Consider the following 26,819-nt stretch of genomic DNA (forward strand, 5'->3'; position numbering starts at 1 on the left):
AAAAATAATGATGATGATAAAAACAGTGACGCCGAACACATAAAAACCAACAATAAATGCCTTTATAATAAAGAATAACTTTAAAATATTAAAATAGTGAGTAATTAACACTTCATCTGTAAGAATTTATGTGACACTTTCCATTTTTCGAGAATGAAACAGTTTAAATTTGATCGTGAATTTGGACACGATCTTAATTTTTTTGAAATAAAATTTATATATTTAAAAACTACATAAAACAATCAAAGAAATATTTGTTTGAGTTTCAAACTCAAAAGGTGCTACATAGATTGTGACAGATTTATCTTCCTTCCTCAAGAGAAAGTAGTCTATGCAAAAGGTAACCAAGTGGCTTTCCTTTTTTGAGAAGCACAAATTAGCTATCATCATCGCGAACATAAATGCTATAAAACCTAATACTTAAATATAACCTATATTAAATTTATCTTCCGTCAAATGAGAACGGAATAACAATATTAAAGAGAAAAATACATAGTAATAATTGTAACGCTCTTCAAAAACGATTTTAATTGTCAATTAACTTTTTTATATCACTAATATTCTTATTTTGTAAATAAAAACTTCTAAAATATATATAAATAAATGTTATAATTGTAATGATGACACGAAATAAACGTACAACACACGTTTTCAAGACTAGTACATGACAAACATACTTAAAATCAGAATTGTTGTTCTTAATACATCAAATCAAATCGTGAACAAAATTAACTCAAATATAACCAATTTCAATATTATTAATCCCAACATTTTCGATACATCCTAATCAATACTTTCTTATATGCTCCATCTAACGAACTAACTTATTCGTCTCTAGTAGCAACAACAACATAATCAATAAAATATCATAAGTAATGTCTGAAAAATATAAAGTATATCCAAACCTAACCACTAACTCATGGAGATAGACATGTTATTGTCAAAAAACACTCGACTTAAGTATAGCAGATCGAATTACAAAAAATCAGAAAACAATGGTGATGAAACGATGACGACCAACACATAACAACTAACCATGAATGCCTTTATATCAAAGAATGCCTTAACATCAAAGAATAGTTTGAAAATATTAAAATAGTGAGTAATCAGAACTTCATATATCTCATTTTATGTGACAATTTTTGTTTTTCGAGAATTAAATTGTTTAAATTTGATCATGCATTTGGACATGACCTCATTTTTTTTTATTTTTTGAAATAAAATTTATATATTTAAAAATTATATAAAACAGTCAAAGATAAATTTATTTAAATTTCAAAATGAAAAGGTGCTACATAGATTGTGATGGAGGAATATTACTCTTTCCGTTTCATTTTATGTGTTGTTATTTTTTTTGTCCGTTCCAAAAAAAAAGGTCACATTTTCTTATTTGATAACTATTTAAAGACACAATTTCACTTTTTATCCTTATTGGCCCAATTTAATTAAAAATAGTAATAGTATATTTTTTAATAAAAGAATAATTTGGTAAAAATCATTACGTGTTTTCTTATTTTTTAAACTCTATCTCCGGTCAAAAACTAGTACTTTTTTTTTTTCCCCTCTTCATTGGCGCATTACACATGGCAACATTTCATTGAGTGCGCACACATTACACCTTTTTGATTCCATTTTCCCAATGCATATTAAATAAAGCGGACGATCCGAGAATTCACACTCATTGGCCACTGCTCTGCTTCTTCGTGTGAGTTGTGACTGCTGAAAAACTCTCAAAAAAAGTTCAGCGAAAAGAAGCAAAGCAGAAGCTGATATACATTTTTGTAAGTACTTTATTTGCTTATCCAAATCGTTAAAAAATGTACAGAAAATGAGGGGTTTCATGATGATTATTTTGATAATTGTTTCAAGTTTTTGTGTTTGTTTTTATGTAATCTTTGTGGGTTTTGTTTATTTTCAACATCTGTTTTTGATAGTTAATGATATATAGTTGTAATGCTGTACGGTTTGTAAAATTTTTTATGGAGTTTTAATGGAAAGAACTGGAGTTTTAGAGAAATGAATAACAAATGAGTGAGATGAGACTGAGATGGTTCGGGCATGTAAATAAAAGGTGGGCGAGTTAGCCGTAGGATTTTCGCTAAGAGGGTTCGAAAAGATAAAAATGTGGTGTTTCATGATTATTTTTTTTGATACTTGCTTTATGTTTTTTGTGTTTGTTTTTATGTAATCTTTGTGGGTTTTGTTTATTTTTAACATCTGCTTTTGATTTTTAACGATATATAGTTGTAATGTAGTATGGTTTGTAAATTTTTATGGGGTTTTAATGGAAAGAACTAGGGTTTTAAAGAAATGAATAACAAATGAGTGAGACGAGATTGAGATGGTTCGGGTATGTGAATAAAAGTTGTGGGAGGTAGCCGTAGGATTTTCACTTAGAGGGTTCGAAAAAATAAAAATGTGGTGTATCATGATTATTTTTTTTGATACTTGCTTTATGTTTTTTGTGTTTGTTTTTATGTAATCTTTGTGGGTTTTGTTTATTTTTAACATCTGTTTTTTATTTTTAACGATATATAGTTGTAATGTAGTATGGTTTGTAAATTTTTATGGGGTTTTAATGGAAAGAACTAGGGTTTTCGAGAAATGAATAACAAATGAGTGATACGAGACTGAGATGGTTCGGGTATGTGAATAAAAGGTGGGGGAGGTAGCCGTAGGATTTACACTTAGAGGGTTCGAAAAAATAAAAATGTGATGTTTTATGATTATTTTTTTTTTATACTTGCTTTATGTTTGTCGTGTTTGTTTTTATGTAATCTTTGTGGGTTTTGTTTATTTTTAACATCTGTTTTTGATTTTTAACGATATATAGTTGTAATGCAGTATGGTTTGTAAATTTTTATGGGGTTTTAATGGAAAGAATTGGGGTTTTAGAGAAATCAATAACAAATGAGTGATACGAGACTGAGATGGTTCGGGTATGTGAATAAAAGGTGTGGGAGGTGGCCGTAGGATTTTTACTTAGAGGGTTCGAAAAAATAAAAATGTGGTGTTTCATGATTATTTTTTTTGATACTTGCTTTATATTTTTTGTGTTTGTTTTTTTGTAATCTTTGTGGGTTTTGTTTATTTATTAACATCTGTTTTTGATTTTTAACGATATATAGTTGAAATGTAGTATGGTTTGTAAATTTTTATGAGGTTTAATGGAAAGAACCGAGGTTTTAGAGAAATGAATAACAAATGAGTAAGACGAGACTGAGATGGTTCAGGCATGTGAATAAAAGGTGGGGGAGGTAGCCGTATGATTTTCTCTTAGAGGGTTCGAAAAAATAAAATGTGGTGTTTCATGATTATTTTTTTTCATACTTGCTTTATATTTTTTGTGTTTGTTTTTATGTAATCTTTGTGGGTTTTGTTTATTGTTAACATTTGTTTTTTATTTTTAATGATATATAGTTGTAATGTAGTATGGTTTGTAAATTTTTATGGTGTTTTAATGGAAAGAACTGGGGTTTTAGAGAAATGAATAACAAATGAGTGAGACGAGACTGAGATGGTTCGGGCATGTGAATAAAAGGTGTGGGAGGTAGTCGTAGGATTTTCACTCAGAGGGTTTGAAACAATAAAAATGTGGGGTTTCATGATGATTTCTTTTGATACCTGCTTTATGTTTTTTGTGTTTGTTTTTATGTAATCTTTGTGGGTTTTATTTATTTTTAGCAACTGTTTTTTATTTATATCGTTATATAGTTGTAATACAGTAAGGTTTGTAAATTTTTATGGGGTTTTAATGCAAAGAACTGGGTTTTAGAGAAATGAATAACAAATGAGTGAGACGAGACTTAGATGATTCGGGTATGTGAATAAAAGGTGTGGGAGGTAGCCGTAGGATTTTCACTTAGAGGGTTTGAAAAAATAAAAATGTGGTGTTTCATGATTATTTTTTTTGATACTTGCTTTATGTTTTTTGTGTTTCTTTTTATGTATTTTTTGTGGGTTTTGTTTCTTTTTAACATATTTTTTTTATTTTTAACGATATATAGTTGTAATGTAGTATGGTTTGTAAATTTTTATGGGGTTTTAATGGAAAGAATTGGGGTTTTATAGAAATGAATAACAAATGAGTGCGATGAGACTGAGATGGTTCGGACATGTGAATAAAAGGTATGGGAGGTAGCCGTAGGATTCACTCAGAGGGTTTGAAAAAATAAAAATGTGGGGTTTCATGATGATTTTTTTTTGATACTTGATTTATGTTTTTTGTGTTTGTTTTTATGTAATCTTTGTGGGTTTTGTTTATTTTTAGCAACTGTGTTTGATTTATATCGTTATATAGTTGTAATGCGGTAAGTCTGCAATTTTTTATGGGGTTTTAATGGAAAGAGCTGGGGTTTTAGAGTGAAGAATGACAGATGAGTGAGGCTGAGATGTAGTGGACGTGCTAGAATTTTCCGGAGTGGACGTGCTACCACTCTGGAGTTAGTGGTATGAACTGCGTACATTTTACCCTCCCCAGACCCTAGTGTATGGGAATACACTGGGTTTGTTGTTGTTGGTTTGAAATATAAAAAGTTAAACACACAAAGAGGTCAAAGAGGGTTCAAAACTTATTATATATATGTAAAAAATAATTTTAACTCATATATAAACAGTGTACCCCTGGGCCTTGCTGAGAATTGAGATGGTTCGGACGTCTGAAGAGAAGGTGTGAGAGTTTGGCTATCGTGTGTATAAAGAGAAATAGAGGTAGGATTTTTACTAAGAGGGTTCGAAAAATAAAAATGTGGGGTTTCGTGATGATTTTTTTGATACTCACTTTTAGTTTTTGTGTTTGTTTTTAAGTAATCTTTGTGGGTTTTGTTTATTTTCGACATCTATGTTTGATTCATATTGATAAATAGTTGTAATGCAATATGGTCCGCAATTTTTTATGGGGTTTTAATGGAAAGAACTGGGGTTTTAGAGAAGGAGGCGAGACTGAGATGGTTTGAGTATGTAAAGAAAAGGTGTGAGAGGTTGCTATAATGTGTATAAAGAGAGGTAGAGGAAGGATTTTATCTCTGAGGGTTCGAAAAATAGGTGTGAGAGGTTGCTATAATGTGTATAAAGAGAGGTAGAGGAAGGATTTAACTCAGAGGGTTCGAAAAATAAAAAATGAATCATAGACTAGAGAGAGCAGACTGCGACGGTTCGCGCATGTGAAGAAAAGGTGTGGGAGGCTGGCTATAGTGTGTATAAAGAGAGTCAAGAGTTAGGAAATTCACTAAAGAGGGTACGAAAATTAAAAATGAATCACTTAGCCAATGTATACGATTGTGTTAAGGAGATTCAGTAAACTTTTTACGTACATAAAAATAAATAGAAGACCTGATTTATATAGTGTAATTTTTTGCGGAGGGGTACCAAACCCCTAGATCTGCCCCTGAGAGATATGACATGACACACTTGCAACTTATAGAGGACATGACCCTAGATAGTAAGGTATGGAGGTGGAGGATCAAGGTAGAAGGTTAGTATGTAGTGGAGCATAGTGTTGATAGATGTGGGCGCATCATCGCATTAAGCGCTGATACGATGCGATGCGATGGGGACTCGCTACGAGTAAAGGAGGCGAGTCCATCTGCAGAAAGCGGGCACATAACCCTCTGATGCGTGATGTGTGCCGATGCGCTCGTATCGTGTTGATTTTATTAGTATTTATGCGTGACGTGCCAGTCACTGGAGCGTTGTCTAGTTTCCATATTAGTATTGTTATTATTACTCTCCTACGATGATTTTCATCAATTCTAGTATTACCTGTATCTTTTGCTTTAGTGATAGTATTATTTGTTGTTGCGCTGTTCTCTTTTGCATTTTTTTAAGCATGGCTTCTTCACTTCTGTATTTTCTTTACTTGCTTGATTTTTGATATGCTTTACTTGAGCCGGGGGACTGTCGAAAACGGTCTTATTATGTCTTTGTTTCATGTTTCTGGGTTTAAGGGCTTAGAGGTGAATTGACTGAAATAAGAATATTAATGTGCTGAAATCCCTAAAGATAGTTGAAAGGACTTAATGAGTTTTTTTGAGGTGCAAAAGAAAAGAAGGATCTCCTTTTTAAATTTTACAGTAGCTTATACTTTTCAGAAAATGTTGACGGCAATTATTGGGTTTTCTAGAGGTGAAAAGAAAAGGAAAAGAACACATCCTTTAAGGAAGCTTATACATTTCAGGAAATGTTGAAAGCTCCTTAAGTTAAGGTTTCCTAAAAATATTAGTAATCTGGGTAGCTTATACATTTCATTAGCTTTTTGTTTTCTGAAATGCTGATGAACATCTTTAGATTTCAAGATCTTTTAGTTTATATGATTTTGGAATTTCTCATATTTCTTAGAAGGAATGCACAAAGTTACATATACTTTCGTCATCCCAAGAAGAATGAGTCAATGCATTCCAATTTTCAGTGTTAATAGATAGCGATTCTTAATTTTTTAAAAAGTAAAATTCATATATTCAAATGCTTCATGAAAAATACTACAACTCACAACCTTTCATATAGTCTCTCTATTTCTTTTTTTTTTTTTTTTAGCTTTTTTTTCTCTTTAGAAATAGGTTGATTAGAGTGCAAGTGGTTTGTCAAAAACACAGTTTACATTTAAGAGCAAATTTCACCAAGCAATCTCGGTTTTAACCTGATGGACATTTGTTTAATCTTTTGTTTTGTTGCTTTATTATTTTACTGTTTCTAAACAAATCCCCCTTTCTTGTTAGAAATAATAGTCCAGGCCTTAGTCCTTCCTCTTTTTCCTTTTAGAAAAAAAAAAACTCATTTGGCCTTCCTAGAAGGACTATGTTTCGCAGTTTCAGCTGGGATAGCTAGTCTTTTAGCTGTCGATTGTCTCTGTACTGTACTATTGATTGAATATGCTTTTTGAAAGGAGAGATCACACAAGTGCACCAGTACAAGTTGGCACAAAATTAATTTACACTTTGATTTTATTTTTGATGTAGGCGCTTCATTCAGATGACAATCTCTGATATCGTGGAAGAAGTGGGATGTAGTAGTGGAAAAGAGAAGACATCCAATGTATCAACAATAACGGATTTTGATGTGGATAGTCTTTTTGTAGTAGATGATGATGATGATTGGGATGAGGATGAGGATTCAGATGATAATTTTGATGTGGCATCAATTAAAGAATTGGGTGGAGGTTTCTTGAGAAACTTTTGCAAAAAGGCGTCAAGTGGTTTCTTTGAGAAGTATGGTGTAGTTAACCACCAGATTAGTTCATACAATGACTTCATCAAGAATGGAATCCAAAGGGTGTTCGACTCAGTTGGGGAGATCCATGTTGAGCCAAGTTATGATCCATCAAAGAAAGGCGAAGGTTATTGGAAGCATGCTTCTGTCAAGTTTGGGAAAGTAACCCTTGATCGGCCAAAGTTTTGGGCAGGGGAAAAGTTTGCTGTGGATGGTGATAAAGAGTACCTGGACTTGTGGCCACGACATGCCCGCCTTCAGAACATGACTTATTCTGCCAGGATGATGGTTGAGACTCGTGTTCAGGTTAGAAAATGTTTGTTTTTGTCTAATATTCAGTTTCTTTTTTGTTTTTGTCTATGGTCTATAGTTTTACATGTATTGATTTCCTTCTATTTATTTATATTGATTCTTTTTCTTATTATTTTCGATTTGAATTGGCCAGATTGTATTTCTACTATTTTTGGTATACTCCTTGTTTACGGGTGACTTTTTGCCCCAACTCTGATAAAATTATTACTTCATCAAAAAAGTTGGATTATCTAGCTATGTTCTAAAATGATTGCATTTTCGTGTTGTTCTTCAGTAGATTAAGTTGTCTATCTTGTTAGTCTCTCTTGAACAGTTCTTTATTAAATGCATTGCCCATCTGATGAAAAGTAAGAAAATGGTCATCGGAAAGGAATAAGAGCTCTGAGCTGCATGTATCCTAATCCTTGATACTTTGTTATCAATTTTTGAACTTCACAAAATTCACCCTTTATTTGGAGTATTACTAATGTTTGAAATATAACCCCTTCTCATCCATGTTGTGCAATAACAGATTAACCCTGTTAGCATTGAGAGTACATCCCAAATGTTATTTATTTTCCCTGTTAGTTTCTTATTTTTTTAACGTTTTTGGCTGCCCTTGTATATGATTTTAGGTGTATACTGAAAAGCTAGTTAGAAGCGACAAGTTCAAAACTGGGGTAGAACAGTTTGTTGACAAGGAGTGTGTGATGGAAGATAAAAGAGATGTCTTGACTGGCAGAATCCCTGTGATGGTGAACTCAGAGTTATGCTGGATGAGTGGTGCTGACCAGCCTGATTGTGAATTTGATCATGGGGGATACTTCATAGTCAAAGGAGCTGAAAAGGTAGATCTTCCTGCTAGCACTTCGCTCTTGATGCCTCACTATCTTAATTCTTACCTAACGAGGTCACAGAAAACAAGGCTGGACACTTGGTGGAACTTAGTACACTATTTAAGCCCTAATGAATCCAAAGGGAAAATTAAAGATATGCTATTCAAAGTGCAGTCATGTCAACCGTTTTACTGCACATCAACCTAGCATGACTCAAAACAGTGGGATTTCACTTGTTAATGTTAGAATTTATGTTTGAAACTAAAATCTTAGTTTATTGGAATGTGACACCTTTTCCTAACAATTGGTTATATTGAGTATTGAAAACAAGATGAGTCGATTGGAGTCAAATGCATAAAAATAATTTGTTTAGTCAAGCCATACTAGTTTAGGATTGAGGCATACTGTTGTACTAGTAGTTGTTATTGCCTGAATAGGTGTGTCATTTGGCAGATGTTGGAACTTTGAAATATCAGGTAATTGCAAAACTTGTCTCCCTATAATGTAAGATTTAAAAGAAGAGGACAGAGAGAATAGAAAATTTAACTTTCATATCAGACATTGATTAGAATGATGCGTAGTGTGAGGTTGTTCTGAAGGTGCTATCTACTTTTTGGGTTTGTTATTTGTTTTAATTGAAGATACCCTTGAAGATTGATCTTATGTACCACTTCACATAATGTCCCCTATTTTAGTTCGGGGGCTGATGAAACAGTTTTGTAGCATGCATAGACTTTTAGGAGGAAGGCGACGTGCCTCCATCATAATTTGATTTAGTTGGATATTGCATATTATAAGTAAGACAAGAAGTCTGATTTGTAAGACAAGCTGCAAAATATTGTGATAAGCTATTTCTCTTGTGAATGCCAGTCCAGGGATGATATAATAACTGTCTTTGACTCTTTGTATAATGTGTTGATTTCGAACTGATCATGCTGCATTTTTAATACAAGTTGCACAAATATGTGGTGTATGGGTTCCGTATTCTTTCTGAAAGCATGTATTTGGTCATTGTATTTTTCTCCCAAAGTTAATTTCTTTGAGCCGAGGAATTTTTGCACAGCCTTTCTATCTGACAAGGTCACTCTACCCTCCTCAAACTCAACTTGTGGGACTATACTGGGTATGTTGTTGTTGTACTTTCCTCCCCAAAACAAAAACCTTTGACCTTGTTGATATGCTGATTTAGAGTGGCGCATGGATGCCTTCTAATACTAGCAGCACAAATCTGTAATAGGTTATTTACTTATCTGAAAACCAATCAACTAGTCTCGGTTCTTATCTTTTAACCTGGAACATGTATTGGAAAGAACAAAAATAGAAAGAGCAACTAAGGAACTTGATTTTTTCAACAACTTTTGACATTACATAGAATATAGCGGAAGTATGATGGATCCTAGAGCCAGGCCCTGTATAACCTACATGTGTCAGCTTGAAATTCTGACGCAAGAATTCAAGGCATGAGCTTTGTGTTCCATTAGGACGGTAGGCAACTTTTGGAGTGCCTCCTCAGTATCTTATATATGATTCAACGTCAACAACAAAATATCTTTCTGTAAAATGACACAGACCAATTGGAGATTGGATTTCATAGTTAGGAAGCTTAGAGACTCATGATTCTAAGTATATCAATTGATTTCTCGCTGCTTAAGGTTGTTCCTTAGATAATGAATTTGAAGTGAGAAAAAGGTGATACCCACTCAAGGATGCACTTATGGACTTAATATCTACTGTGCTTGTTGAGTTTAATGCAGTTGTAACAACTGTTCATTATTGAATGCTCTTTTTACGGCATCATCTGCATAACTTAGCTGGTGGTGACAAATGAACCAACATTTTTCAGAATAGTTAAAAAAGGGCAGTCCGGTGCACTAAAGCTACCGCTATGCGCGGTGTCCGGGGAAGGTCCCCCACCACAAGGGTGTATCGTACGCAGCCTTGCCTTGCATTTCTGCCAGAGGCTGTTTCCAAGGCTTGAACCCATGACCTCCAGGTCACGTGGCAACAACTTTACCAGTTACTCCAAGGCTCTCCTTCCATTTTTCAGAATAGTTCAACAAATTAATTTTTTCAGCTTCTGATGTCTTGGGGACAAAAGGTTATGTGATGCTGGAATGAGTGGGATTTATAGTTTCAGGACAATCCTTTTCCAACTTCGAGGGAAAGGATAAGGAACTGGTCAGTGTCTGCTTTCATGTTAATTCTATTACATCTTAATGCCGTTTTATATGGAACTGGGATCAGATTAAGATTTTTTCTTATTGATGAAGTAATTTTGGGTGTGCATTCAAACCTCATGCTATTACTATAGTGGTATAGAATATTGTTTAACCTGTTTGGCCCTTTAGAAGTAAATTTCGTATTGCAATTCTATTAAGATTGAAAGCTCTTGCAATTTCCATTTCAGATCTTCATTGCACAGGAGCAGATCTGTTTAAAAAGACTATGGGTGTCAAACAATCCCACTTGGATGGCTGCATATCGCTCAGGTGAAAAAAGAAAAAGAGTTTACCTTAAACTGGTTGAGACATTGAAGCTTGAGCACATCAAGGGAGAAGAAAAGGCCCTCACTGTGTACTTCCTGGCAGAAATGCCAATTTGGATCTTGTTTTTCGCTCTAGGAGTATCCTCTGACAGGGAGGTAGTAGATTTGATTGATGTAGATATTGAAGATAATAATATCGTAAGTATACTAGTAGCTTCAATACACGATGCAAATGAGAAATGTGAGGATTTCAGGAAGGGGAAAAAGGCTCTCGTGCATGTTGACAGACTTATAAAGAATTGTAAATTTCCACCTCAAGAATCTGTTGGGGATTGCATAAAAGAATACCTGTTCCCTAATCTTAGTGGTCTCAAGCAGAAGGCTCGCTTCCTAGGGTATATGGTAAAGTGCCTCTTGCACTCTTACATTGGTCGCAGAAAGGTTGACAATAGAGATGATTTTCGAAACAAGAGATTGGATCTGGCTGGTGAGCTCCTTGAACGAGAGCTCAGGGCACACATTAAACATGCCGAGAGGCGTATGGTGAGGGCAATGCAAAGAGATCTCTGCGGAGATCGAGAAGTGCAACCAATTGAGCAATACTTGGATGCATCAATAATTACCAATGGTCTCTCTAGGGCTTTTTCTACTGGTCATTGGTGTCACCCTTACAAGAGAATGGAGAGGGTTTCTGGTGTAGTTGCAACTCTTAGACGAACAAATCCATTGCAAATGACTGCTGATCTGAGGAAAACACGTCAGCAAGTTACATACACTGGGAAGGTTGGCGATGCTAGATACCCGTAAGTGTTTATATATCGGCCATTTTGTTCATGCTTTTTCGTTGGCAAAAACGGTTATTTCATTTGACTTGCTTCCTGATCCTTTGCTCATTGTCATAATGTTTTGGTATTTTATTTATGTTTTCTTCAAGAAGGGGAGTCTTGGAGCCATGGTAAAAATGTCTCTATGTAACCTATAAGTCAAGGGTTCGAGCTGTGGAAGCAGCCACTAATGCTGGAATTAGGATAGGTTGTCTACATCACAACCCTTTGGGTGCATTCCTTCCCCCGACACTGCGTGAATGCGGGATGCTTGTGCTCTGGGCTGCCTTTTATTTCTGTTTCCTTCAACTTAAAAGTATGATAAACTAATGACTTTCAAAATAACTTACAGACATCCTTCACACTGGGGAAAGGTGTGTTTTCTATCCACCCCAGATGGAGAAAATTGTGGCCTGGTGAAAAATTTGGCTAGTATGGGTCTTATCAGCACAACTGTTTTGAAGCCACTTCTTGAGACATTGTTCCGGTGTGGGATGCAAAAGTTAGTAAATGATAGTGCCACCTCACTCCACCGAAAACAGAAGGTACTTCTAGATGGGGATTGGGTTGGAGTATGTGAAGATTCTGCGTCCTTCGTTTCAAAACTAAGACGTAAGCGCCGCAGGAATGAAGTACCACACCAGGTTGGCTCATGATCATTTTCATTTAATTATGCACAGCAGAATCATGGAACCTTGCTATTGAATATTTATTTGCATAGCAAGTTCGTCACTGATTCACCAAAAAGATGGTTATAAAAATGCCAACCAAACATAAAACTTGCCTTTTTCTCTTTTTTACTCAAGTAGGATGTAAATTTTTTGGCATACTGTATTGGAACATTATCTTGTAAGCACTACTGGAATATAAGGTCTGTTAATTTGATAGTCAATACACTGAACAAACTAAAATTTTCTTCTAGGTTGAAGTTAAGAGAGACGAGCAGCAAGGTGAAGTTCGCATATTTTCTGATGCCGGAAGGATTATGCGCCCTCTTCTTGTTGTTTCAAATCTTAAGAAAATTAAAGCATTGAAAGACGTAATGAAAGGGGAAGAGTATGGCTTCCAAACTCTTCTGGACAATGGGATTATTGAGCTTATTGGATCTGAAGAAGAAGAAGATTGTCGAATTGCATGGGGAGTTGAGTACCTCTTAAAAGCAGATAAAGAGAATCCACCTGCTAAATATACCCATTGTGAATTGGACATGTCATTTCTGTTAGGTTTAAGCTGTGGTTTAATCCCTTTTGCAAATCATGATCATGCTAGGAGGGTCCTCTATCAATCTGAGAAGCACTCTCAGCAGGCAATTGGATTTTCAACAATGAATCCAAATATTAGAGTTGATACGAATACACATCAATTGTATTACCCTCAGAGGCCACTTTTCGGGACAATGTTGTCAGATTCCCTTGGGAAACCAAAGTCTGCTCTTCACCAGAAGGGAATGCTTCCACGGCCTGAATACTACAATGGTCAATGTGCTATTGTTGCAGTGAATGTTCATCTTGGTTATAACCAAGAAGATTCACTGGTTATGAATCGTGCATCACTGGAGCGCGGAATGTTTCGATCGGAGCATGTCAGGACCTACAAGGCCGACGTGGACAATAAGGAAAGTATTGGAAAGAAGCTCAAGGTGGAGGACTCTGTTAACTTTGGGAAAACCCAAAGTAAAATTGGACGAGTGGACTGCCTAGATGATGATGGTTTTCCATTCATTGGGGCAAATCTCCAGAGTGGAGATGTCATAATTGGGAAATATGCTGAATCAGGTGCTGATCACAGTATCAAGTTGAAGCATACTGAAAGAGGCATGGTTCAGAAGGTTTTGCTCTCAGCGAATGACGAAGGGAAGAATTTTGCTGTTGTATCTCTAAGACAAGTAAGATGACCTATATGCATATGCTTCTACTTTTGTGATTATGTTTATTTCTATATGTAACTTAGGTTTTAAGATGCAGGTTTATGAGAATTTGAAAAACCATATTAAGTCTTTGGAACTGTGTGTTGGCAATCTGCAAGCTTCTTAAAGTACTTGCGCTTCATGCGGGATGTCTTCATGATAAAATAGATAATGCTACGTACATAAAGACCATATATAGCTTCAAGTGCCTTGAACCATCTTATTAATGAACACATCGAAAGAGTAGCCACTGAACTGAATAAAAGCTGGTTTGTCTATAAGTAGCATTAGTAGACTCTGCTGAAGCTTCAAAACAAGAAGCCGTTGTAGAAACTTTCAGTTTTATGTTTTAAGGTACTGCCTGATGTAGATATTATGATCCAAACGTGTCCTTGTGAAGTATTATCCTGTGTCGAGGATAATAAACAACCCAAGTTCCCTGTTTTCAACGAATGGAGGCAATGTCCGATGTACCAAGAGAGCACCCCCCCAAACGAGGGGTCTCTTTTTCCCCTCCTATTGACAAATAGATCCTTCAACAAATCCTTATGAGGTATTACTCTGCCACCAATATGGTGAGGGAGTTTTTGTCCTGAAAAGATGCCTGATTAGGTGAGTGGAGAGAGCTTATAAGCTGTCCAAGCTCCTTTGTCTTTGACATATGTGGGTCAACGTTCCAAGTATCAACAGCTTATGTTAAGTTTTGACATGAATTGAACTTCTCACTGCAGTACATTATTTGATATATCTATTAGAAGTTTTTGTACTCTTAAGAGTTCGCACAGAAAGCCTACTGCATAGTTTTTGTTTTGCTTACTTGTGTGAATTGAAACATGTAAATACCGCGAATTAGTACAGATGTCAGAATCCCTACAGGACTAGATAGGGAATACTTTGCTGTTTTGCTTTGACAACATGGTACAGGGACATCCTTTGTGTCTTTGTGATACTTTTATCTATAAAGTTACTTTACCTTTTAAAAAGAGTTAGCAAAGCAAGCTGTGTAAGCATTATGTTTCTGTACAGTGTGAGTAAGTTGGTGATACACAATATTAATTAGTGGGGAAATTGTAATAAGTTCCAGAAGTTTCCAGAAGTAGTTAACACTGGAAAGCTAGTGTAGTTAGTTACTCAGCAACTAAAGTTAGTTAAGTAGTTATAACTAACTCAAGTGGCCTAGTTAATGGATAGTGGATCATGAGCTCTATATAAACATGTAATCCATTCATTTTCATAGAGATATACAAAACATTAATTCTTCTTTCTCAAAATCCCTCTCTGTTCTCATTCTCATTAACTGTTTTTTCGAGTTAGTTACTCCTGAAGCAGTAATTTTGATCCTCGAGTTCATTCGAACTCCTGTAGTCGAGTAAAAGATAGTATCATTGGTATCAAAGCCAATCGAATTCTTGGCAATCATGACAAAAACAGCTCGATCCATTGATAATTCCCCAGCTGACATGGGAGAAATAAGGGATATGTTGCAGAAATTGACTACAAATGTGAGCAATTTGGCAGGGGAAGTTACTACCTTGAAGAAGTTGGATCAGGTGGTAATTGAATTAACGAATCATTTGGTGAATTCTGCAGAGACTAGGAGAGATAAATCCCCATTAGGTCAAGCTGAACCATCGAGGGTTAGGCAATCAGTTGAGAGGGAGAACAGAGATCAAAGCCCTGGCAGTTATTACAATCCCTATTCCCAGTTCTCGAAATGGTCGCGCATGGAGTTTTTGAGGTTTTCAGGGGATGATTTGCGTTCTTGGTTGTTCAAGATTGAACAATTTTTTTCAATGGAAAATGTACATGCTTCTGATAAAATTACCATAGTCACACTACATCTGGAAGGAGAGGCAATTCAGTGGCATCTATCCTTCATGAGGTATCGACAATATCTTCAACCTATTGGATGGAATGAGTATGTGATGACATTGGTGGAGAGGTTTGGATCTGACTTTGATGATCCTATGGAGGAATTGAAAAAGGTTAAGCAAGTTGGGACTGTCAAAGAGTATCAGGCTGTGTTTGAAAGACATCTTACTAGGGTGAATTTGTCAGAAGAGAATGCCATTAGTTGCTACATTGGGGGTTTGACACCTCAACTTAACATTGTTGTTAAGATTACCAACCCTACTACCTTGTCTCAGGTTTACAAGAGTGCAAGACTGCAAGAAGCTTACTTGAATGTTGTTAAACCACCTGTAAGTTCACATCAGGTGTTTAATTCTAGAAAGATAGGAGATCAAAGACCTTTCAATAATAAGCCTCTACTACCTACTCCTAACATCACCCAAGGAAACTATAATAAGAATCTGAATAGGAGAAGGTAAATTAATGAGAAGAGGGCAAAAGGTTTGTGTTATTTTTGTAATGAAAAATATACTATGGGCCATAAATGTAACACTACTAAGCAATTGTACTTGTTGGAGTTAGAAGAAGGGGATGAAACAGAAAAGAGAGTGTCTGAAACTGAGGTGGAGTTGCATGAAGATGGGGAGAGCAAGAGCAAATTGTTTCAATATGCTGAGCACATGGAGATTTCAATACATGCCTTAAATGGTTCTTTGGGTTTTAGGACACTTAAGGTAACTGGATATCATTCCAAAAAGGGGCTGCATATATTGATAGACACAGGGAGTTCTCATAATTTCATAGATCCTGATTTAGTACAACAATTAGGTTGTCCGGTCAGATCTACTAGTCCTCAAATGGTTGCTGCAGCAAATGGGAGCATGAAGGTGGATAAAATGACCACTATTACTTGGTTACTACAAGGAGCTGAATTTTCAACAGAGTTCCTGCTATTACCTTTGGGTTCATGTGGTGTAGTATTGGGGGTTCAGTGGTTGTTAACCTTAGGAGATATCAAGATGAACTTCAGGAATTTGACCATGGAATTCTGGTACAAGGGAAGGAAACATCTGCTAAGAGGAGCTGGTAACCAGGTGCAGACTTCTGGAGCTAGTAAATTAGCTAAATACTCAGGTAACCAATCTCAACTTTGTATGATTCAAGTCATGCCTATGGGGAGTGAACAAATGAAGAGTCACCTAGCATTACTGGAGGAAGATAAAACTGAATGTGATCAAGCTTTATTGAATCTATTATCAGAGTTTCAAGGGTTGTTTGAAGAACCTACTGGCTTACCACCTCATAGGGGAGTATTTGATTATAGAATTGTATTGCAGGGGGGGACTGAGCCTATGAATAAGAGGCCATATAGATATCCTTCCATTAAGAAGGACATTATTGAAGGTCTGGTACAACAAATGTTAGACCAAGGGATCATACAACCTAGTTGTAGTCCGTTTTCATCCCCAGTGATCTTAGTGGGCAAGAAAGATAGTACCTGGAGGTTGTGTGTTGACTATAGGGACTTAAATAAGTTTACTGTGAAGAACAAGTTTCCTATACCTATTGTTGAAGATTTATTGGATGAATTAGGAGGATCCAAAATCTTTTCAAAGATTGACTTAAGATCTGGTTATCACCAATTAAGAATGGCTGCAGCGGATGTGCCTAAAACTGCTTTTAGAACCCATTCTGGCCATTTTGAATACCTGGTAATGCTTTTTGGCTTATCGAATGCACCTGCTACCTTTCAAGGATTAATGAACTCTGTATTTCAGCAATTTCTCAGGAAGTATGTGTTAGTTTTCTTTGATGATATTCTGATTTACAGTAGTACTATTGAAGAACATGTAAGGCATTTGAGGTCTGTTTTTGAGGAAATGATGAGGCATCAACTATTTGCTAAAAGGAGCAAGTGTTTCTTTGGGGTTCAGAAAATTGAATATCTGGAACACTTTATATCAGCAGAAGGGGTTTCAACAGATCCTCAGAAAATAGCAGCTGTGAGGAAGTGGCCCATTCCAACTACTGTTAAGCAACTAAGAGGGTTCTTGGGACTGGCTAATTACTACAGGAGGTTCATACAAGATTTTGATGTGATTTGCAGGCCTTTAAATGACTTAACAAAGAAGAACAATTTTAAATGGTCAACTACAACTCAAGATACTTTTAAAAAGTTGAAAGAAGCTTTGACACAAGCTCCCGTGCTTGCTTTACCTGATGTCAACAAAACATTTGTGGTGGAGACGGATGCTAGTGGATTTGGAATAGGAGTTGTACTTATGCAAGAGGGACATCCAATTTCTTTCATCAGCAAGGCATTGTCATCCAAGGCATGCTGCATTATCAGTATATGACAGGGAGTTATTGGCCATTGTTCAAACTGTCACTAAATGGTCTCAATACTTGTTAGGCCAAAGGTTTATAATAAGGACTGATCAGAAGGCTTTAAAGTTCCTTATGGAGCAAAAGTTACATACTAATTCACAGCTCTTATGGTTGACAAAGCTGATGCCATTTGATTACTCTATAAAGTATAAAAGAAGAGTTGGCAACAAGGTGGTTGATGCCTTGTCAAGAGTTACTGGAGCAGAATTATTAGCCTTGTTCATTTCTCCTACAGATACTGATCTATTCCAAGCTATTGTGGATAGTTGGACTATGGATCCAGAACTTCAACAACTTATTACAGATTTGCAGACTAATCCTGCAGTTCATAAACAATTCACTTGGAGTCAAGGTCAGCTGAAAAGGAAAGGTAGACTAGTGGTTGGCAAGATTCAAGAATTGAGAAGGGAGATCATGACATTGTGGCATGCAAGTCCCCTAGGAGGTCATTCTAGGGTAGAGGCTACATTAAGAAGATTGCTCAGCCTCTTTTACTGGAAGAACATGAGAGAGGAGGTGAAGAAATTCATTCAAAACTGTGATGTTTGCCAAAGGAATAAGTCTGATTTGGCTGCATATCCTAGACTTTTACAGCCTTTACCCATACCAGATATGGTATGGTCACAAATTAGCATGGATTTCATTGATGGATTATCTAAATCAAATGGTTATGAGGTGATTCTAGTGGTGGTGGACAGACTTAGCAAGTATGGGCATTTTCTTCCACTTAACCATCCTTATACAGCCCAAACTGTTGCTAAGGTTTTCTTGGATAATATTGTTAAGTTGCATGGATTCCCTGATGCTATTACTAGTGATAGAGATGTTGTTTTCCTCAGCTCCTTCTGGCAGGAACTATTCACTCTACCAGGTGTTAAGTTGCATACTTCATCAGCATATCACCCTCAGTCTAATGGCCAAACTGAGGTTTTAAACAGATGCTTAGAAACTTATTTGAGGTGCTACTGTAATGAGGATGCTTCTAACTGGTTTTCTTGTCTTCCTATGGCGGAGTATTGGTATAATACCTCCCATCACTCAGCTATTCACACAACACCATATGAGGCACTATATGGAAGGCCACCTCCACTATATTTACCATATCCTCCCGGAGAATCAGCTTCCGCTGAGGTTGATAACACCCTGCTGAATAGGGAACTCAAGCTGCAGCTGCTTAAGCATCATCTCACCAGAGCTCAACTAAGGATGAAGCAACTGGCTGATGCTCATAGAACCGACATGAACTTTGAAGTTGGTGACTGGGTTTACTTCAAAGTGCACCCCTACAAGCAGGTTACTATCACTAATCATGTTACTCACAAGCTGGCAGCCAAGTTTTACGGACCTTTTCAGATCATTAAGAGAGTTGGACCGGTTGCTTACACTCTCTTACTACCTACTTCTGTCAAGATACACCCTACTGTCCATGTTTCCTTATTAAAAAAGTGTTATGAGTTGCCTTCTCAAATCTCTTATCCTACTGTGGACTTGGCAAATCCCCATTGCCCTGAACCAGAGCTGATTTTGCAGAGAAGAATGGTTAAAAGAGGGAATAAGGCTGTTGCACAGGTGTTGATCAAGTGGACTGGACTTCCTGCTGATGTTTCAACTTGGAAATTTGCTAGTGTTCTCAAGACTAGGTTTCCTTTGTTTGATCCTTGAGGTCAAGGATCTTCTTTATGGGGGGAGTACTGATACACAATATTAATTAGTAGGGAAATTGTAATAAGTTCCAGAAGTTTCCAGAAGTAGTTAACACTGAAAAGCTAGTGTAGTTAGTTACTCAGCAACTAAAGTTAGTTAAGTAGTTATAACTAACTCAAGTGGCCTAGTCAATGGATAGTGGATCATGAGCTCTATATAAACATGTAATCCATTCATTACATTAATTCTTCTTTCTCAAAATCCCTCTCTGTTCTCATTCTCATTAACTGTTTTTTCGAGTTAGTTACTCCTGAAGCAGTAATTTCGATCCTCGAGTTCATTCGAACTCCTGCAATTGAGTAAAAGATAGTATCAGTTGGTCGCTTCCTACCAATCTTTATGTTTCTTCAACCGTATCCTTCCATGAGATAAAGAAACTCGAGTACCTGGAAGACACTATATAACTAATCCTAATTCACTTTAAGTGGCTCTAGTATTCTTGTACATTCTGTGCAGGTTCGTTCTCCATGTCTTGGAGACAAGTTCTCTAGCATGCATGGACAAAAGGGTGTCCTTGGATATCTGGAGTGTCAGGAGAACTTCCCTTTTACAATTCAGGGGATTGTTCCAGATATTGTTATCAATCCCCATGCATTTCCTTCAAGGCAAACACCTGGTCAGCTTCTGGAAGCCGCTTTGGGGAAGGGCATTGCCCTAGGTGGTGGTAGAAAATATGCCACTCCCTTTTCCACTTTATCGGTTGACGCCATAGTAGAGCAGCTTCATCGGTAAGATACATGAAAGCTCTGTATCCTTTTTTCTAATTACATATTCTTGTGCCAACCAATCAAGTTGTGTTTGTTTTATTGTGCTCAATTGTGAATTCTGGTGAGTTGTCATTGACTATTTAATGCTACATGACCTGTAGGAGAGGATTCTCGAGATGGGGAAATGAGAGAGTTTACAACGGCAGGACCGGTGAAATGGTTCGTTCCCTGATTTTCATGTGCCCTACATTCTACCAACGCCTCACCCATATGGCTGAAGACAAGGTGAAGTACCGTAATACTGGGCCTGTTCATCCCCTCACTCGTCAACCCGTGGCAGACAGAAAACGCTTTGGTGGAATTAAATTTGGTGAGATGGAACGCGACTGTCTTATAGCTCATGGTGCTGCATCAAATCTGCATGAACGTCTTTTCACACTCAGTGACTCCTCCGAGATGCACATCTGTGGGAAGTGCGAGAGGATGGCAAATGTAATCCAGAGGTGTGTGCACGGTGGTAAGGTAAGAGGTCCGTTCTGCCGGTTCTGTGAATCAGTTGAAGATATTGTGAAGGTTGATGTGCCATATGGTGCTAAGTTATTGTGCCAGGAGCTCTTCAGCATGGGCATATCCCTCAAGTTTGACACTGAGCTTTGCTAATGTCTGATTAAGTTTCATTGTCCAGATTATACTTGTGAAAGCTGATATGTTGGTACAGTTTTTGATGGCAAACATTCTTATTTGTAAATAGCATTATTGATCGATCAAGATTGGGATCGAACATACATGCATGCTGATCATTGGATTATCATTATAGATTTAAGTTTAAGATCGAAATATTTGCATTTAATCTTTCGTTGTTAACAACAGCAGATGACCATTGCTTGCTCTATTATTTGCTATATGGTTCAACCTCGTGATTCAAATTGAAGTTTTGAACAATGTTAGCAATTCTTGAATTCAAACTTAAATTTTGATCAATTTGAAACATCTCTCAATCTTTTCCCGTTGCCACCTAGCTGATTATGGTGCTTCTGCCTTTGCTTTTATACCCTTTTAACACCATTTAAGTCCTACCGTATACAAAATTTACTGTACGATGTATAGACAAATATTCAACATGAGAAATTCATATCACAAATCAAACTGCACCTAAATTTGAGAATAATGTATTCATGACTTTCGTTTATTCTTTATTTTTTTAAAATTGGAGCAGTACCCCTATGCATTCACGTTTCCAATAAACATTAGTCATATTTTATTTTCATAACTTTTTATGCTGTCGATGGACAATGTTCGTACAAAAAAAAAAAATTATTTGATCAAAGTATTTCTTACAAAATCGAAGAATTTTATCCTTATAAAATAAGTAAGAAAATAATTCAACATGAATTATTGAAGTATTTCACAAGAATTTTACACCTCTATTACATATATACTTTATACTTTATTATGATTTGTATCTATATTTTTTCCCGAATTCTTTTTGCACCATATATATATTAATAAAGTAAAAAATAAATAAATTGGAATAGCGGCTTCTCAAACTTCTCTTCCACGCGGCAATTTCAAATTTTGATTTTAAAAAAAACGCGGCTCTATAAAATCTCCAAATTCAAATTCAAAATAGCAGGCATTGTTGGCATTGCAGAGAGAAACTTCTAGAAGCAAATGAAGAAGAGATCGAGAACAACGAGGAAGTCATCGGCGATGGATTTTCTGTCAACTCCACCGGCAACGGCGGCAGCAAGTCCTGTCCAGTCGATGAGTGAATCTCCGAAGCCATTCGAGTTTAATTTCAAAAAATTCAAAGCTGGTACGATTTCGCCAACATCATCGAAGAGGAGGAGTGGAAAGAAGAGTTTTATTTCTAGTCCAGTGCAGTTGAAGCCTGCTGGTGAACAAGCGTCGGTTAAAAATCTGAAATCAATTGCGGATCTGAAGGAATTTGCGTCGTCTCAATTGGATTATGTTAAGGGACAGATTGAGAGATCGCATATGGAGATTCTTAAGGATGTTGAGGCTTCTCAGTCTCGTCTTCAGAAACGACTCAAGGTCTGTGTGTGTTGTGTGTTTACGCCCGTAGCCATTGGATTATGAAGATGATGTTTCATTCATACATTTCTGTGTTTCCTCGTTCTGCTACAGAGTGTTGATTCTAATTTCCTTCAACATCCATTTGCTAATGCTTTGTTCGGTGGTTGATGAATAGGCATATTTTGTGTGTGTATGTACGCGTATGTATGTGTGTATGTACGCATATATATGTGTGTGCGTGTGTTTACGCACGTAGCCATTAGATTATGAAGATGACGTTTTATCCATACATTTATGTATTTCCTCTTTCTATTATAGAGCAAAAGCTCTTGCCGTTTGTTGATTATACTTTCCTTCAACATGCAAATGCTAATGCTTAGGTAAGTGGTGGAATTAGCTCTTATGCATATGTATAACTTATGTGCATCTTTGTGTGTGTTTGCAGTAAATATGAACGTATGTGTGTGTGTGTTTACACACGTAGGCATTGAGTGTGAAGATGATGTTTTATTCATACATTTCTGTGTTTTGTCTTTCTACTATAGAACATAAGCTTTTGCCTTTTGTTGATTTTACTTTCCTTTTAACATGCATTTGCTAATGCTTAGTTAAGTGGTGGAATTAACTCCTATGCATATGCATATTTTATGTGTGTCTCTGTGTGTGTTTGCAGTAAATATGAATATGTGTGTGTGTGTTTACAGACAGCCATTGGATTGTGAAGATGACGTTTTATTGATACATTTCTGTGTTTCATCTTTGTGCTATAGAGCACAAGCTCTCGCTGCCGTTGGTTGATTTTACTTTCCTTCAACATGCATTTGCTGATGCTTTGGTCACTGGTGGAATTGGCTCTTATGCATACATATATTTTATGTGTCTGTGTGTGTGTTTGCAGTAAAGATGAATGTGCATGTGTGTTTGTGTGTGTGTTTTACACACGTAGCCATTAGGTTGTGAAGATGACATTCTCTTCATACAATTCTGTGTTTTGTCATTCTACTATAGAGCATAAGCGCTTGCACATGTTGATTTTACTTTCCTTCAGCTTGCATTTGCTAATGGTTAGGTCAGCGGTGGAATTAGCTCTTATGCATACATGTATTTTATGTGTGTTTTGCTGTAAATATGAATGTATCCTGGTAACAATATTGTATCCAAAGTCTCTGGGCATAAATGGAATCCTTTTTGTTCTATGCTCCACATATTCGCGAGATGATTGAAGATTTTTGATTTGGTATTTCTGGATGGATATACTATGTGATGTGTGGTGAATTTTAACTAAGTTTCTCAAGTTGGCGATCTGTTCTAATTTTCCTGTTTGTTGATCTAGTTTAAGAACTTGCATAAGTTGCATGAGAAACAGATTCTCTTCTGTTTCAATGTTGCTTTGAAGTTTGGAGATGCATCTTCTTTTTGATTGCTTGTCAAAGCTTATAACCTAGGAACTTAGATGTAAGATCCGTGATATAATGAGCTAGAAAACTGGAATAGTGAATGTTCTAGAACATTCCTGGCAATATTTAAGTTTAATAATTGGATGGATGTTTATACTCTGATTTACTCAGAATCTTATTTGTAACAAGTATTTCCCCTCTTGTGATGTTTCAATAATGCTGGAGTGTGGAGAAATTTAGATTTTCTGTGGAAAGTAGTACCAAGGGAGAGCCGGAACTGCTTGAGCCAGTTAGATAGGCTTTCGGAATAGTAAAACTATTCTGTTTTCTGAAATGAATAAGCTTATGGAAATTTCTTCAATTGATGGACTAAAATGTGTCTTATCTTTAGGATAGCTAGATTTGTCTCACAATATTCGAACTTAGCGTCAAGTTCTGCAAATTCTCGGATGACATGGTGACATCTAACACAGAATATCTAATTATGCATTTCAATGTTACAATACCAAATTATTTGTACATTTTTTGTGACAATTGGTGCAGTTCTTTGTGCTCCGCCTTCAAATATGAACCAGAATGTTTTTCTGATCATTCTATTGAAAGGGATATATAACAGACTTACAGGAGATATTGAGTTTCCTTTTGAAGTAATCAGTAATGATCTTCTCTGCCATTTGTTCGATGGAAAGTAACCTGATATATCACATTGGGAAACCTATCATAGAAACTGGAGTTTGTTACATGCAAAGTCATGGTCTTCAATGATATCCTCTGACTAATAGAGAGAGCATCTATATAATGCCCTTTTTATGTTACTGAAGCTCAAACTTCTTTTATGCTTAATGAGATTAGGTCAGTCTTGAGTTATTGACCTAAGACCAATTGAACAAGGAATAGATTCTTGTCTGCTGTAAGTTGGTTTCATGCTTTTCAAGCTCCCATCGAACTTTGGACAAGATTAGTGATAATCCATTGAGTTAATGTGATTTTCTGTTGTTCATGATTCCATTGAACAAGGAGTTTGGTTGCAGTATTGTTGTACTTCTTATACTAAAGCAAATTAAAAGTGGTAGAATAACCATCTATGGCCAGTTTTTTAGATTGTATAGCCTATTCTGCATGTAGGAGCTGTTTCATATCTGTTGTAAATGTGGCATATTATTGCATTTTCCCTCTAATTTTTGGGTAACTAAGCAGATTCAGACACAAGGATGCCAGCAAGTGGCAGATGAAGCAGAAAGGGAGTACAAAAAGATGTCTGAGCGAATCAATGAAGGCAGGGAGGCAATGAAGGTGAATCTTCCATTATCTGCTATTACCTTTTACAAGTCTGATCCTATTTAATCTCAAATGCTGAGCCATTACCAGTAGTTAATTTAATTTTTCCTTTCTAGGGTTCATATTCTACGTTCATGGCAGAACTTCAAGCTAGTGGAGTTCGCTGTAAGTTCTAGACTTGTGTCAACTATTGAGGATATGCTTTTCTGAAACTGCTACTGTACTGCTACAAGTTTCTTACAATGCTGAATACTATGATAAACTTGAGACATTAGGCTTTAAATACTTGGAATGAGCAGATGAAGAGATTGATTTATTTGTTCTTCTTTTGGCTTGGCCAAAAGTGCAACAGATTCTTCTGAATTGCCTTCTGGATTAGGATGAACATCTCATAAACCTTGTTCACATACTTTACAGTGTGCAAACAAACCATCCCTGAGCTGTCACAATCTGTCGAGAAAGCCATAGATACTCTCAGGAGTCGTTATGGGATCCATTAAACTTCAGCTTGCAGAAGGCATTGGCATTTGAGGTAATTCAGTTTGCTGCTTTGCTGTTGTACTTCTATCTATCTTGTGTTTCCTTAAACCTGAATTAAGAATCATATGGAGCGATAACTGTCTTTGTTATCTGTCCTAACTTATGTTAAGTATTATTTTTCCTGGTATATGGAACATGGATTAGGAGATTTTTTCTTTCGATTGTGCGAGATCACCAGAACAATATGGTAGCCTGTATAAGAGCATACAAAGTCGTGGTGTGTTCATTTTGACGTATGTGAAATCTACCTGTGGGGAAATGCCTATGAGATCCTTTTTCCTCGTATTGCCATATGGAAACTAAGTGATAAGATCCTATTTTGCTTAAACAGTCGTCATACTTTCTATTTGAATAGTGTTTCTCATGCAATTATTTTATTTATTTCTCAGAAGACTGTTTAACCTTGAGGAAGAAATTGAAAATAGAATTTAGCGCTCGTAAAAAGCGAGTATTTGGCATATCAGAGATAACTATTAGAAATCAGTACTTCTATAATCATTCTGTGTGCTTAGCTCCTATGCAGAACGATCCTTTTTACCTTTATAAGCTTTCATGTGTCCAGATAAAACTCCTTCATTCATCCTCTAAATCATTTCTATACAAAAATTTGAGCGCCAAGCTACTACATATCTCAGAGGGTTGAAACTCTGATTGATATTATATCATCTTTAGATGGCAACTCGGCTGATGAGTGAAAAAAGCATCCATCCTCCCTATTACCTTTATGCAAACATTTTGTTTTTTGTTTTCTCATTGTTCTTTTGTTGTTGTGTGTGTTTGATAACATGATTTTGCGTCCGCCTGTTACAAAGCTCTGCCGTTTTGCTTTGGATGGACATTTTTTGAAATTCCTAATCCATTTTAATTCAAGCTATGGTGGAAACTAGTTTCTTTGAATTGCATTGAATAAAGTCAGTGTAGGAGGCTAAGAGCACATGGAAACCAGTTCAATTGATGATCTTTCGGGGCCTGTTTACATTATAAATTCAGCTCACAAAAATTCAAACTCCTTTTTGGTGCTATCTTTCTGCAGGCATAATTTTTGATTGAATAGATTGGAAATAGGAAGATGGAATCTGAAGGGTGATCTGAGGCAATTTGCAGCTTATAATTTCAGTTTCTTGAGGAATAAATGCAACATACAAATTTGACGCGTACTCTTGTAAATTCATATTTTCTAGATGCAATGTTGGATAATACTAAGAAGGTAATCTGTTCATCCCCGCTTATATAGTCCTTCTGGTAATGTTCTGCTAGAAGTTAGAGCAATACTTTCGTGCATGTCACACAAACCGGAAACTATGAAGGTTTATAAACCCCAAGATATTTGAAAAGAAAAGAAACCTGGAAGAGAGTTTATTTCCTTTTTATA

At 36.2% G+C, this 26,819-nt stretch overlaps 2 protein-coding genes across 2 annotated transcripts; both read left to right on the plus strand.

Annotated features, from left to right (window-relative positions):
• The first annotated feature begins 1,604 nt into the window (after positions 1-1,604).
• LOC107869928 (DNA-directed RNA polymerases IV and V subunit 2) lies at positions 1,605-21,032 on the plus strand. The gene is made up of 8 exons (XM_016716320.2): positions 1,605-1,781; positions 6,954-7,509; positions 8,130-8,342; positions 10,738-11,618; positions 11,992-12,283; positions 12,562-13,524; positions 19,945-20,216; positions 20,357-21,032. The coding sequence occupies exons 2-8, from the start codon at positions 6,967-6,969 to the stop codon at positions 20,853-20,855; spliced, it is 3,663 nt and encodes a 1,220-aa protein (XP_016571806.1). The 5' UTR covers positions 1,605-1,781; positions 6,954-6,966; the 3' UTR covers positions 20,856-21,032.
• Positions 21,033-21,723: 691 nt separating this feature from the next.
• Positions 21,724-26,819, plus strand: LOC107853422. The gene is made up of 5 exons (XM_016698419.2): positions 21,724-22,250; positions 24,827-24,922; positions 25,024-25,072; positions 25,325-25,439; positions 26,481-26,819. Exons 1-4 carry the CDS (start codon positions 21,867-21,869, stop codon positions 25,405-25,407), a joined length of 612 nt encoding a protein of 203 aa, XP_016553905.1. The 5' UTR covers positions 21,724-21,866; the 3' UTR covers positions 25,408-25,439; positions 26,481-26,819.

Source organism: Capsicum annuum, chromosome 1 (genome assembly GCF_002878395.1).
Source record: "Capsicum annuum cultivar UCD-10X-F1 chromosome 1, UCD10Xv1.1, whole genome shotgun sequence".
In the NCBI taxonomy this organism is placed as follows: domain Eukaryota; kingdom Viridiplantae; phylum Streptophyta; class Magnoliopsida; order Solanales; family Solanaceae; genus Capsicum; species Capsicum annuum.

Excerpts from the sequence above, each read along its gene's own strand:
- LOC107853422 (XM_016698419.2), top strand. The coding sequence starts at position 21,867 with ATGAAGAAGAGATCGAGAACAACGAGGAAGTCATCGGCGATGGATTTT. Across the intron at positions 22,251-24,826 it reads GTCTTCAGAAACGACTCAAG|ATTCAGACACAAGGATGCCA; the intron begins GTCTGTGTGTGT and ends GTAACTAAGCAG. Across the intron at positions 25,073-25,324 it reads TCAAGCTAGTGGAGTTCGCT|TGTGCAAACAAACCATCCCT; the intron begins GTAAGTTCTAGA and ends CATACTTTACAG.
- LOC107869928 (XM_016716320.2), top strand. The coding sequence starts at position 6,967 with ATGACAATCTCTGATATCGTGGAAGAAGTGGGATGTAGTAGTGGAAAA. Across the intron at positions 11,619-11,991 it reads GTTGGCGATGCTAGATACCC|ACATCCTTCACACTGGGGAA; the intron begins GTAAGTGTTTAT and ends AATAACTTACAG. Across the intron at positions 13,525-19,944 it reads CTGTTGTATCTCTAAGACAA|GTTCGTTCTCCATGTCTTGG; the intron begins GTAAGATGACCT and ends CATTCTGTGCAG.